Genomic DNA, 14,472 nt, shown 5'->3' on the forward strand with positions numbered 1-14,472 from the left:
TACAGAGGCAAACCGAAACAGAAATTTCCTGTGTCTTGGTTTGCTTTTGTAAAATGAGCAGAGATGCGTCTGAAAGCAGATTACTAGAATAATAACTCACAAGAGGCTGCAGCAGAGGACTGTGTTCAGTCCACTTGGAGCTGTGTTGTAGGAGCCTCTCTCAAACAAAACAAGACAAAGCTATCTAGTATCACTGTCTCGATTGACCTATCTTTACTCATCTGTATATAACTTTAAGGTCCATTCTTCATCCAGTCAGTTCTCTTTCCATTTGCCTTCATCTTATAAATTGTTTTTCATTCCAAGAAGAGGAAGGGGGAAAAAAGGTTAAATTTGGATGAAACAAAAATATTATTTCTGGATTACTTTCCTTTAACTGTGTAAAAGTCCAACAAAGAAAAATTTATTTGGTGGTGGGTAAATGAAAAAAAAAGAAATAAAAAGAAAGGAAAGGGCATGACTACACCTAAGTATGATGGAGGAGAAAGTTTGTTACAGATAAAAGGGAGAATAGGCAGAGATGGACATCAGGAGAGTGGGGAGAGTGGGTAGTGCACAGGACCCTGAGCCATGTGAGGATGGTGGCAAGGGGAGAGAGGGGAACCGGGTACAGCAGCCAGGAGGCCCAAAAAATAGAGTCCAGAGAACAAAATGGGTGGGTCATATAGGGTAGGGCGGCTGGGGTAAGGCCAGCCCAGCCCCTTGGCTGGAGAAGTTTAGGGTAGGGTGTAGCTGAAGTTTTTTTGTATCCCCCCTGGCCTGTGGTCACGACAAATCTCTCACCCATAATCCCGCAGCCTTTTATAAAATAATCACAAAGAGGCTTAATATTAATTAAAACTCCTTGGCCCTTAGCTCAGGCTAACTACTGACTAGCCCTTACACTTAAACTCAGCCCATTTATGTTAATCTGTATGTCTCCACGTTTTCCATGGCTTTACCTGTGTGCCATTACATGCTGCTCCCTGGATGGTGGGCTGGCTTCTCCTGACTCAGCCTTTCTCTTCCCAGAATTCTCCTTCTCTGCTTATCCCACCTATACTTCCTGCCTGGCTACTGGCCAATCAGCATTTTATTTATCAACTAATCAGAGCAACACATTCACAGCATACAGAACATCCCACAACAGTAGGGGGTGGGGTATGCCAGCCAAGAGGGCCGTAACAGTAACAGATAGAGACTGAGGGAAGCTGGGAGAAGCTGGAGGCCAAGGTCCTCTTAGATATAGTAAATAGGCACCTCAGCCTTTTGTCCAGTTTGAAACCTGACAGTGGGGAATTCTTTATGGTGAGTTTCTTTATCAGCGACTCTTCCTGTCCAAGACTTCATATAAGGCATATTGATTATGGTATGGTGTTCATTTGTCCCATGGCGTTTTCTCCTAGAAGATTTCAAAGTTACTCTTTGAGGGGTTATTTATTCAAGCATGTTAGCTAATGTGATCCATTGAGATTTATTGTTTGTGGCTAGAATCAGGAATTTTTCTTGGATACATTCTATAAGTGGTGATTGTCTGGAAGGAAGAGTTAACCTGGAGATTGGAAATTTGGTAGCTATAGTTAAATAAAGTGAGTGTAGATTAGTATTATTCTTAAGGGTTGTAGTGATCAGTTAAATATAAATAATGATACATAAGTTTAATCATATAGTTTGTGTGTATATATGTGTAGTCACATGCACATGTGTGCATCTGTGTGAACATCAGAGGCTAGCCTTGGTTGTTGCTCCTCAGGTTTCATCCACCTCATTTTTCAACCCAGAGTTGCTCATTGGCCTGGAACCTACTAAATTAAGCTGGCTGGCCATCGAGTCCGAGGTGTTCACCCGTCTTTACTTCCCCAACACTGGAATTGTCAGTGTGCATCATCATGCATAGATTTCTTTCTGAGCTGAATTCTGTGCATGGAACTCGGGTCCACCTGCTTGCAAGTCAAGCATGTAACCAATTAAGCTATCCTCCCAGCTCAGATCCTTTACAATTTTTTGATCATTACTAATGAGAAAGGACCTTTTTTATGAAAAATTAAACCAATATGCCAAGACCTGAATCTTGTACCATACTTGTTTTATAAATGTAAGGTTTTTAAGTCATAAATGTTGTTAGTTATGCAGATTAGTTCATTTTGCCCCTGGCTTTGACCATCTCCTCACTCCCATCTGCCCCTTTTCTTTTCCTTTCTCTTCTCTCTCTCTAATTACTTTTTCCTTCCTTTATAGGCCCTCCTCTTTTGGATCATCTTTATTTATTTTTTTTAATTTTTGTTTTTCTTTAAGCTTCATTGATGAAAGAAATCACGTGATACTTGTTTTTCTGGGACCCAGATTATGTAATATATTTTGTTTAACATAATATCCTCCCATCCATTTTCTATAAATGACATTCATTTTTTTCACTGAATATATGCTATTATGTATATGTCCCATGTTTTTTTTTTTATTATTGTTGACAAGGTTCCCACTTTAATTCGACAACTTGCCTAATGGGACACAGTAAATTTTATGTTTGAGCCTCATTTCCTTCAACTGAATACCCACCAGTAGTGTAACTGAGTCATATTCTACTTACCTTGGGGTTTTGGTGTTGTTTTGTTTTGTTTTTAAAAATAGCTCATATATTATTTTCCATAGTGGCAGTGTTAACTTACTTTCCCACCAATTATGTGTTAGGATTCCTTTCTGCTGATGTCTTCAGCATTTTTTTTTCGAGACAGGGTTTCTCTGTGTAGCTTTGGCGCCTTTCCTGGAACTCACTCTGTAGCCCAGGCTGGCCTCGAACTCACAGAGATCCACCTGCCTCTGCCTCCTCTGTGCTAGAATTAAAGTTGTGTGCCAGCACTGCCCAGCTCACCAGGATTTCTTACCCTCTCCTTTAAAAAAAAATAATAACAATAATGTAACAGCCATTCTCTCTGTTATGAAAAGAATTTCAGTGTAGTTATGATTTTTATGTTTCTGGTGGCTAAATTGTAAGCATTCTTCATTTATTAATTAGCCACTTATATTTTTATTTTTGCTTTTTCATTTGTCCTTTTTAAAAAAATGTTTATTCAGATCATTTTCCCATTTTTGATTGATTACTCTTCTTTGTTGTTAAAAGTATATTAGAGAAATTGACACATGGCACAGAACCCACAACCAGTTGTAACTCCAGCTCTAGGGGATGTGATGCTCACTCCTGCTGTCCCTGGGCACTTGTTTTTCCATGCACAGACATGCACACAGATATGCACATGATCAGAAACAAATCTTTAAGGAAGTTTATTCATTTCTTTGTGCATTCTGTGCGTTAATGCTGTTAGACAAATATCTGGCAAAGACAATTAAGTTGTCTGTTCATTCTATTGATTGTTTGCTGTGAAGAAGTTGGAAAGTTTCTATAATCCAATATTTAAATTCTTGATTTTGTTCCCTAGGATATTGGAGTCCTATTCAGGAAATCCTTGCTATAATCTTGACGAGTTCTCTTGTTTTTTTCAACTATTAGTTTCAAGTCTTTCATAGAGGTCCATGATGCATTTTCCGCTGGTATTTATAAAATTTGAGAGGTATGGGTTTTGTTTCAATCTCCATGTGAATGTCCAGTTTGCTCAGTACTGTTTGTTTGTCTGGTGTGTATTTTGGGGATCTTGTCAAGACTCAGCTGCTGCTGCATTCATTTAGTTCTGAGTTTCCTACTCCATGGGTTTCTGTGTCTATATTTATCAAGTAGTTAAGCTATCTCTATTAATCATGAGTGCATTTTGAAATCAGATATTTTCATGCATTCGCCGTTGGTTTTCTTGCTTGTGCTTGCTTTGATGAATTTTGAGGTGTTTTTTTTTTGTTTTTTTTTTTTTTGTTTTTTTGTTTTTTTACTTACAGTTGAATTTCGATTTTTTGTTTGTTTGCTTTTTTGTTTACTTTCTCGCTCTGTGAAGCATTCCAGTGGTATTTTCTTGGGGACTGCATTGAATTTGCAGGGTTTTTGTTTTTGGTGCTATGGCTATTTTAATAGTACTAATTCTCCCAATACAAAAACATGGGAAGTTTTTTCATATTATAGATTGTAGCACCCTTTCATTTCCTTGATATTTTCATCCCTAGGTATTCAATTTTAATTTCTTAATGCTATTGCAAATGTAATTGTTACATAGAAAATCTATTCATTTTCTGTTGATTTTTGTTTCTTGTTGCTTTGCTGGGCTTATCAGTTCTGAGAGTCTTGCAGGAGTCTTGCTGGTTTCTCACAGGCAGTATCACACAATCCGCAAAGAGAGATAGATGGCTCTTTTTGCTGTGTTCTGTTTCTTTCTCTTGCCTAATGATTCTGTTTAATACTTCACTGATGTTTATTTGATGTATTAGATAGGACTGATGAAAATGGACAGTGTTCCCCTCGATTTTAGAGGACATGTTCTCATTTTCTCACATTTCGTATGTTGTTCACTATGGGTTTGCTACAAGAACACAGACACAGTCATTTGTGTAAGTATTGCCTATGGCTGCTTTCTTCGGGGCCCGGCAGACTGGCAGCCAAGTGAAAGTTTGCACACCAGCAAAATAATCTGCTAGTCAGGACTGAAGAGAGAGATCCTGTAGTAAACTGCTTGCTCTGAGGGCGTGAGGCTCTGGGTTCCATACCTGCCACCAGGTTAAAGGAGAAAAGCCAGGAATACTCTGTGGGTATCCCTATCACTGTGCAGCCAGAGGCAGGCAGATCTCTGGGGTCCACTGGCCTGGCAGCCTAACTTAATGGATGAGTTCAGGCCAGTGAGAGATTCTATCTCAAAAGTGCAGGGTGTACAGTGTCCCCTGAACTGGTCCTGTGATCTAGACATGCACACACACTCATGCACTCACACAAACGAGGACTCCACTACAGGACCAAGTGGTTTTCTTGCGCATACACACCCACACCCACAAACCTACAGTGTATATTATTGTCTTTATATGAGAAGTTTGCCCTTCCTCCCTGTTGGCACATTACTCTCTAGTATTCAGGACTACATGTAGCTGTCATAGAAGTTTTCCATACCAAAAAGTCTAAGTATTGGAAAATATTTATGTTTATGTTTATACATTTTTTATCTGTGTCTATGTGTGCTTAAATTTTCTTGTCAATTGGTATTATTTGTATTTAACATTCTGTTTTACTATTATGATAGCAAAATGAAATTTTAAAGACTTTTCCCAAACAATGTTTAGCTAATACCCTATTTTCACTACACATATTTTTTCATCCAGGGCTAATTTTATTCTTTTGCTGTTGTGAAATAAATTTGTTTTATGTCTGAGTAGTTCTTGAGCAATGAACAATTTCACTGGTGTTGTTTAATGGACTAACAGGTGTTATACTTGACTAGAGATCACATCACAGGTATTCATATGTTTTAATATATCATTCAGTTTATTCTGCAATCTTAAATTTAATGTGGAGTCAGTTAAACTGTTACTAAAACATGACTATTCTAAGAGTTTTTTGACTACTTACTGAATAATTGGTCTAAGTTTGATGGCATAAAAACAGGACTAATCCCATCACCTAGGAGTCTGAGACGCGAGTTTGAGGTCCACCTAAACCTGTCTCATAGCACAACAGCAATTTGATGACAGATTTAGAGGTCATATAATTTAATTCTTTATGCATACTTTTACCCAATAATTTGTTAATCTTTCTAGAAAATTGTGTTTCCAAGACTTCACTTAAAATTTGTTATTAGCAAGACTTATCTGATATATAATGAAATTTTTACAGAGCATAAGTAGTATTTAAAATGATTAAAACACTGAGGAGAGGATTCAGTAACTGCTAATAATGTTGCGATATTTTCAGTCCCGTTTATATTAATATTTTTTTAGATCAGGTAAGTATTAGATGCTTATTTTGATGGGTACATTTTTGTCTATATATCTCTACTTCAGCTTTAAAGTTATGATCTTGAGCAAAGGGTATGTATGTGTTTGTGTGTTTATATTTGTGTCCACATGCATAGTGCTTATAAAGTTACATGACAGTGTTCCTGTAGCCTCCAGTGAGTCCATTGAACTCATTTCCTCTTTGGTGCTTTTCATTGTAAATGTTTAAGAAAAAAATAATCTTCCCATAAATTCTCTTTATGGAAATCATACACTTTTAGTATATTCCTTTTATATTTGGTAGGGTTGGTTAAATTAATTTTTTAAAATCAAATCAGAGTTTAAAAACCCATCTAAAATTGATTATTTTGAGATAGTAATAGTTACTGAGACACGTTTCCTTTTTATAATAGGCTTATCATTCATTTTTCATGTTCTACTTTTAGTTGATTTCAGTAGTATTTTGTATACTTACCAGCATGGTATCATCAAAAGTGTATTCCATAAACATTTTTTAATTTTAGTTATAGAAATTTCAAATTTCTGATAACTAGATTTATAATGTATTCTAGGAAAACTTGCTTTAACAAGGAGCCTAATTTTATGACAGTAGTTAAAAGTACAGTTTTAAATTGCGTTGGAAAACAGTTAGAAATCAGTTGCAAACCAATTAGACTGACATGATGAATTGAAAGCCAAAGTTCTCATGCCAAATTTGTGCACTATCAAATATATTCTTCTGGACACAGATGTGCCAGTGTTTTTTTTTTAATCTAGTTGTCTTCTCTTTTAATCCAAGTATATTTTATTCAGATTGAAATTATTATGTTTAATAGTCATGCTTTTATTTACTGATATGCATAGTTTAACTTAAATTAAAGAGAATACTACATTTAATTTATATCTCCTACTTCAAGTGAAAACAACAGATCAGCCTCACATTTCTTCTTTTATACATCCTGATTAGGATTTAGAAGTAAGAACTGAACATTAATTTTATGGGTTTTTTTCTACTTGATAGGTGCTATGGATATAGAGGAGAGAAATCGCCAAATGAAAATTAACAAATACAAACAGGTAGCCGGATCAGATCCCAGACTGGAACAAGATTACCATTCGAAGGCAAGACAATTTTCTTTTTAAAAGTTGTAAAATAGCAATCATATGAAGCTGCTAGATTCTTTTAAATGACTGAATATAGATAAGTCAGACACAAACATATAATGTAATGGCCCAGTGATATTAAATGCTAAAATGTATAATGTGTTTGTGTACCAGCTCTTAGGGATATACTACTTCTCCTTATTAGAAACACATTATTATATAACATATAAAGTTAAAGACCTAAAGACCAAAGGTTTTATATTTTTTTATTTTATTTTAAAATTTGCATCCCTTCAAAAATGTTTAGGGAAATCCTCCATTGTCACCCTGTGTGTTTTTGTACATCTTTTTCTGTTTTACTACTTTGTTATTTTAAGTAAATCTGATTTATTACTGAGTTATGGGAGCAAACATATGCTTAGAAGGTTCAAGGGGTGATTTAGCAAGTATGTTTTTAAATTATCTTCTGGGTATAAGTTGAGATAAGAGATCTAGACAGGAAGAAAATTAAGAGTATTATTTATCTTGCTCTTCATTGCCTTTATATTTTTAAAGGCATTTTAGGATCATATTATTGTATAGCTTGAGTATCGTGTCTAATGTGATTATTACATATAATATTCTCAATAATATCATCATTTTAGAAAAGTGTGTCATGAAAAACAAAAGCCAGGACAAAGTAAGGGAAAGGTAGCTCAAGATGTAATGAGCCAGGTGTGCAGTGTGGCATCCTAACAGGCAGTGAGGGGATGGGGCTCACCTGACTGGTAGGACACTTGCCTAGAAGGTAGGATGCCCTGGACACAATCATTAATGCTATTTATAAATAAACAAAAAATAAATCAATCAAGGAAGCAAGCAAAGGCAGAAAAGGCAAAGCATAGTTGATTGAATGAGCTGCATCAGTCATATAATAAAAAAGAAGTCCTAGTCCCAGCACTGAGGAAGCAGAGGCAGACACCTCTGTGAGTTCATGGCTAGCCAGGTCTGCAAAGTGAGTTCCAGGCCAACCAAAGCTACGCAGTGAGACCTTGTTTCAAACCATAAACAGTAAACAAACAAACAAGCAAACAAAGCTACGCAGTGAGTCCTTGTTTCAAAACCATAAACAGTAAGTAAGCAAGCAAATAAATAAATAAATAAATGAGTAAATAAATGTGTAGATAGATAGATAGATAGATAGATGATAGATAGATGAGTGAGCGAGCGAGCCAGCCAGCCAGCCTGCCCTCTAGAAGCAGTAGCAATGATTCTTATTTGAAATACCTTACAAGTTTATTTCAGAGTCTTGGAGCAAAGAGATGCTATAGGTATGGCTAAGAGTTTTTGTATTCCAAAACATAAATTTGAAGTCCTCACCACTCTTTGGTAACTGAATGTTTAAAGCCCCAGATTTTTAACCTTTGACATTAAACATTTTAGGTTTGGAAAAAGCTGGAGTACTAATAAAGAACTAATTATACTGAGCAAGATAATTTCATAATTTTCAAAGTATAATCCCAGAGCACTGACATCCATGGCACCTGGGGACATTTTAGAAATACAATTCTCGCTGGGTGGTGATGGCACCCACCTTTAATCCCAGCACTCGGGAGGCAGAGGCAGGCGGATCTCTGTGAGTTCGAGGCCAGCCTGGGCTACCGAGTTCTAGGAAAGGCGCAAAGCTACACAGAGAAACCCTGTCTTGAAAAACCAACCAAACAAACAAACAAAAAAAAAGAAATACAATTCTGTACATTCTTCACACCTGTGAAATCTCCATTAGATGATTCTGATATAGACTAAAGTTTTAAAACTGTTGCTCTAATATGAAGCAATTTTGAAATTTAGTTTTTGTAAAGGAAGTAGTTGGCTAGAAGCCAGGGATCAATAATAATGAAAATTGGATTTTTTATTTTGAGAGTAAATTACCTTACATTTTGTAAGACCTTGTATGGAGTTGGACAGAGCATAACAAAAATCACAGCCTTCCTTTTTGTGGAGCTAGGATTCTGCCCCTGCTCACTCCAAACTATAATCCAGTCGATAATGTACAGCTGCACTTGTTTCCAAATGTGGAATTGTACTTGGTACTGTACTTGTACCCTGTCTCCCAGTCATTTCTAGGTTAACCTTTCTCTGTTAAAGGTCAAAGAAAAATTACAGAGTATGTTTTTTCAGCCAAGATTAAGTTGTTTTTAGTTTCCATATTAATAGCTTCTTAGATCACAATTTTAAGAATCATGTCTTCTTTTTAATAAGAGACACTCACACCTCCAGCCTTTATTTACCTATTTTGATTTTCTTTAAGTGCCACTTTAAAAAACTACTATTGGATTATGTATTTTAATATGTTATATCCAGTTTCCCCCCCCAAAAAAAACTAATCTAATAAAGGAACTATTAATAAAGTATTGAAAATTAGGTAGTCAATTGTTATAAAATATATAAAGTTAGATTTTTTACTTTAAAATAATAGAAGCTTTGGTATCTTGTCACCAAATATAGAAAGCAGGGATATCTACTGCTAGAAATAAAGGTTAAATAATTTACTGTTCTAAAATATAAAAATAGGTTATCTAGTATTATAAAATGTAGAGAGAGGAGAAAACACCGTATAAAATAGAGACTGGGCTACACAGAGTACAGAAAGGCTAGGTGAGCTTCGTTAGAAAGCAGAGGCGGTTAGCACATGCACGTCGGTCACCCACTGAGTCACGGGAAACGGTGCTATAGCTAACCCAGGTTGTCAGTTTTCAGATAACTGACAGGAAACCCAAAGCTTTACGCATATAAACCACCTGCTACACTTTTAGCTATAATCCTGGAGTGTTGGCGATGGTATCATGAAGTTCTGTGTCAAATTGTATTAAACATGAGACTAGCTTTTCAAATCCCTAGCGTCGACCTTGTTGGCCCCTCTCCGGATTTCTCAAGTCCTCAGTATGGATCATTCTAAATAACTCTTGATCAACTCACAGTACTAACAAACCCTCCTTAGTGTTCTCTTTAAAGGCATCCTGCTAAGCAAGTCTTTCTAGAAACATTTTATGTATTCTCAGAAACCGGAAGCAGGGGATATTTTGGATAAGACTATAAAGGAATATGCACATGTGATTTCTGTTTTTCTCAAGGATTTTCCTCAGAGAAGACTATGGCATTGCAGTCCACGTGCTTCTCAGGCTTTGAATATTCTCCCATCTTGAATGTGATTCATTTACCCTTTCCATTCTTGACAGTGACTTATTAACTTACTTTTCTTCTTCAAAATCAATGTTCTCTCATTGGCTCAGAAACATGTAATTTGTCTGTAAAACTTACCAGCACAAATGATAGTTGACCTGTGATTTATATAATATAATAATAAATTAGCATAATCATTCATAATTAAGTATCAAATGCCATGAAAAATTATATAATATTTAAATATATAAATGTTTATTTTTGAATTAGCTATATTTGGCATCTTGGATAATTTTAAAAACAATTAAATAACCAGGCAGTGGTGGCACACGCCTTTAATCCCAGCACTTGGGAGGCAGAGGCAGGCGGATCTCTGTGAGTTCGAGGCCAGCCTGGTCTATAGAGTGAGATCCAGGACAGGCACCAAAACTACACAGAAAAACCCCCTCTTGAAAAACCAAAAAAGGAAAAAAAAAAACAACTGAATAAAAAAAATTGTTGTTGTTGTTTACTGTTTTACAAAAATAGCATACAACTCATTAGCACAGAATGTACAATGGACCTCAAAGATTATTTCTCTGTAATGTTGTTTTTTAAAGGACATTTTATGGAAAATTTCTCCAAAATCACGTTGTTCTCTTCTATTATATCACCTACATTGCAATTTTCTGATTTGACTACACACAATTAAAAAGCAGTATAATTCATAAATTATTGTGATATTTTCAAATATAGACCAAAACCCTACAGTTCATTTAACCTGTGATCTAAAAGTCTATTCTATTAATTGAATTCAGAGAGTTGGTTTTCTAGAAGCAGAAACGATGCTGTGAAAGACAGGAAGGGTTATTTTCTCCGTCCATTGTAGTGCCAGTTGTCAGGCACTGCTGACGTATGTCTTGCCGCTTGTTGCTTAAGTTTCTAGTTTGATAAACACTCGTGCACACATCTCATAAACATGAGTAACACATTAAAATTAAATCCACTTAAATAAAATATGGATACCAATACAGGTACATATTTAATTTTAAGTACAAATAAAATTAAAGTTTATGGAACCATAGTAGACAATATAAAATATTTTAGACAATTTGCAAGATTGTCACAATAAATTAAACTATTCTATTTTATCACAACTGTTTTCAACAGAGAAAGCAAATTCAGTGCTAGCCTTTATATTGACTTTTCAGAACATAGGAATGGTGATATCAGAGAGAGGACATCACGGAAGCTTGTCAGGAGTGCCCATGTGGGTGTTGGTAAGAGTGACCACATGGGTGTCATCAGCCCATTGGGGAAGCAATTCTCAAGTGCAGCGTGGAGCCAGGCAGACTTCTTTTGGATGGTTCGGATGGCTTTGGCCCTTTATCTGTTAATAGTGTGATGGGAGAAACTTCACTGGGCAGTGTGATGATATGAAAAGATACAGCTTTGCACTTAGTAAATGCTCAGTAATGACGTGGGTGCTATTAGTTAATTTTCTATTAATAGTGACATAATCAAAGATATTCATAGACAGTACAAATGAAAGTGGTGGATCCAAATAAAACTTATGAAATAACTGAGCTAATGAAAGGATCTAACATAGGACAAATACCCTTAAATGTTCCCTTCCTTTTCTAATAGGTTCAAGCAACCAAAATATAAAAGAAAAATAATATAAAGGGTGGGAATTTATGAACCTTGAAAATGACATGCAAATTATAAAAAGCGACAACTGTAACAGGTGACTAATATTTATAAACAAAATTACTGAGATAAATTATACTGTCAAAGTTGGCATTATATACATGTATTGTCCCTATAATTAATAGTATACATTTTCAAATACAACTTAATTGTGAGGGTTATAAATATATCTGAAAGCTCATAGATTAAACTTATATAAGGCAGAATTTAAAATACAGATTAAATAGTCTTATACAAATTATTAAGATGTATAAAATGTATGAATTTTAGATATGATTTAGAAATAGAACAATGAATTTATATATGAGTTTTAGAGCACTAACTGAAATAAAATGTTTGGGAAGTTTTTTCTTAAGCCAAAAGTTTGAGTTGCTGACATTATACAGCAAGCAGTGCAGTGAGTGTAAGCCAGGCTTTATTTCTACTGGAGAGAGAGCTGTGAAACACCCGTCCATTCTCAAGTACCATGACAGTCTGGTACTCAGGGAACCAGGCATCATGGCGCCCTCAGCAATGCTTCTGCTTTCAGGTGCTCAGGATTCCATTGTGATGTCCACTAGGAAGTTATGAACTTCTCTCCTCTCAGTAAACAGTCTGTTTTTTCATAAGCAGAAGTAGGGGTCACAGTTTTAGAATTCCTATTGACCTTACTCTACTCTGAGGCCACATCTCAATTTCTTCATCATAACACACCATTTCTGAAATCTATTTGCCTTGGCAATTTCTTTGTTATTGTGTTCATTTCCATAAACCCTGCATTGAACAGATTGCACAGCAAACTACCAGCATACTTCCCGAAACCAGTAGAACTGCTTTGGGAGGCACAAAAGATAAAAGTTCCAGTACTTGGAAGAATTCTCTCTGCCAAGCCAGCTGGCCGGCCTCTAGAAAGACTGGGCACTGAGTCATGGCTGCCACCACACCATAGATTGCCAAGCAGTGGAAATATCAGCCGGTGCCCTGTGCACCGGAGAGATGGCTTCCTCTCTGCTCCTCCACCTTAGCCAGCCACTGCCTTCTGTGTACTTTTGCACTCCACTCTGTGGCTAGTTCTTTAAAAGTGTATTTATGAAGAAAGCTAGTACGAGATTTTACAGCTAGTACTTACTAATGGCAGCAGTTATCAGTACTGTCCTGTGACTAGCCCTAATAAAGAAAGCCTTCACTCCCATTGTCAAATTTGAAAAATTGCTTAAAGGACAGTCATATATTGAGAAGACAAAGGATTCAGTCATATTTTGAAAATCTTTTTGTCTTATTTTTCCTTTTCTTAGTTTTTTTTTTTTTAATAATCTTTGTAAAGGGAGTGTTCCCATTTATCTTTTTTTTTTTTTTTTTTTTTTTTTGAGACAGGGTTTCTCTGTGTAGCTTTGGAGCCCCTCCTGGAACTCACTCTGTAGCCCAGGCTGGCCTCAAATTCACATAGATCTGCCTGCCTCTGCTTCCTGAGTGCTGGGATTAAAAGCATGAGTCATCACCTCACAGCTTGTTCCCATTTATCTTGAATATCCATCAGACTAGAATTTTTAGCTAACTAAACATATTGTGTATACATTGATATCATTTTTCCTATTATCTTTGTTATTTTGTCTTTTTTTTTCCAGAGCTGAGGACCGAACCCAGTGCCTTGCGCTTGCTAGGCAAGCGCTCTACCACTGAGCTAAATCCCCAAACCCTCTATTATCCTTGAAATAAGTAGAAGAAGGGATGATAAGTCATTGGGAATGTATCTATTTTTCTTGATGTGAGTCATCAGTACCTACGGTAGCAGCCACATCCAGAGCAGTGTACAGAAATACCGATTTATGGGCAGTTTGGGGAAAATCAGTCCTCAGTTGATTTTCATCAGTTGATTATGATTTAATGTAGGTTGCAGTGTAGCATGTAGCTGGAAGTTCCAGTCCTGTCCATGGCTAAGGCTTCCGACTAGCTAGCTCTTATAACTTAACTCAACCCATAACTATTAATCTATGTATTGCCACTTATTCTGTGACTTTACCTGTATCCCATTACATGTTGCTCCTTGGACGGGTGGTTTGGCATCTCCCCTTACTCTCCTTTTTCCTTTCATGTCTCTCTTGGATTTTCCTGCCTGGCTCCATCCTGCCCTGCCATAGGCCAGTGCAGCTTGATTTATTAGCCAGTGGGAGTAACACATATTCACAGCATACAGAAAGACATCCCACAGCAGTAGTGTTAAATGGAACTCCAGAAGTAAACTGCATAGTTTCCCTCTACCTTTCTACAGCCATAGGGGAGTTACCTCATATTCTGCACAGAATTGTTTTCCTAATTAAGTCTGTGTACACAGAGAGCTGTTGAGATGGGGCCGTGAAGATCAGCATCATCTACTCTGTGTACACACAGAGCTGTTGAGATGGGGCCATGAAGATCAGCATCATCTACTCTGTGTACACACAGAGCTGTTGAGATGGGGCCGTGAAGATCAGCATCATCTACTCTGTGTACACAGAGAGCTGTTGAGATGGGGCCGTGAAGATCAGCATCATCTAGCCATAATCTAACACTAGCAATGGTAGTGATAGTGATGAATGTAGAGGACAATAAAGAATTGCTGTTTCTAGTGAGCCCTTGGAATTCGGGTTTTATTTGTGGCCTTCAAAAGTCTAGGACAGATAGATAAAATTATCTTTAAGGCAATCATAAAAGCAAGAAAAGAGA

At 36.5% G+C, this 14,472-nt stretch overlaps 1 protein-coding gene across 25 annotated transcripts in view; it reads left to right on the forward strand.

The window, feature by feature from the left end:
• Window positions 1-14,472, forward strand: part of Rims2 (regulating synaptic membrane exocytosis 2) — a 465,362-nt gene that overhangs the window by 335,907 nt on the left and 114,983 nt on the right. For 13 of the 25 annotated variants that reach the window (XM_036208697.1, XM_036208689.1, XM_036208687.1 and 10 more), the window contains one exon: window positions 6,857-6,957. The exons of the other annotated variants lie outside the window; for them this stretch is intronic. In XM_036208697.1, the coding sequence (XP_036064590.1) occupies window positions 6,857-6,957 (101 nt within the window). The remainder of the gene's footprint in view (window positions 1-6,856; window positions 6,958-14,472) is intronic. 25 annotated transcript variants of the gene reach the window in all.

This window comes from Onychomys torridus, chromosome 16 (genome assembly GCF_903995425.1).
Source record: "Onychomys torridus chromosome 16, mOncTor1.1, whole genome shotgun sequence".
NCBI lineage: Eukaryota > Metazoa > Chordata > Mammalia > Rodentia > Cricetidae > Onychomys > Onychomys torridus.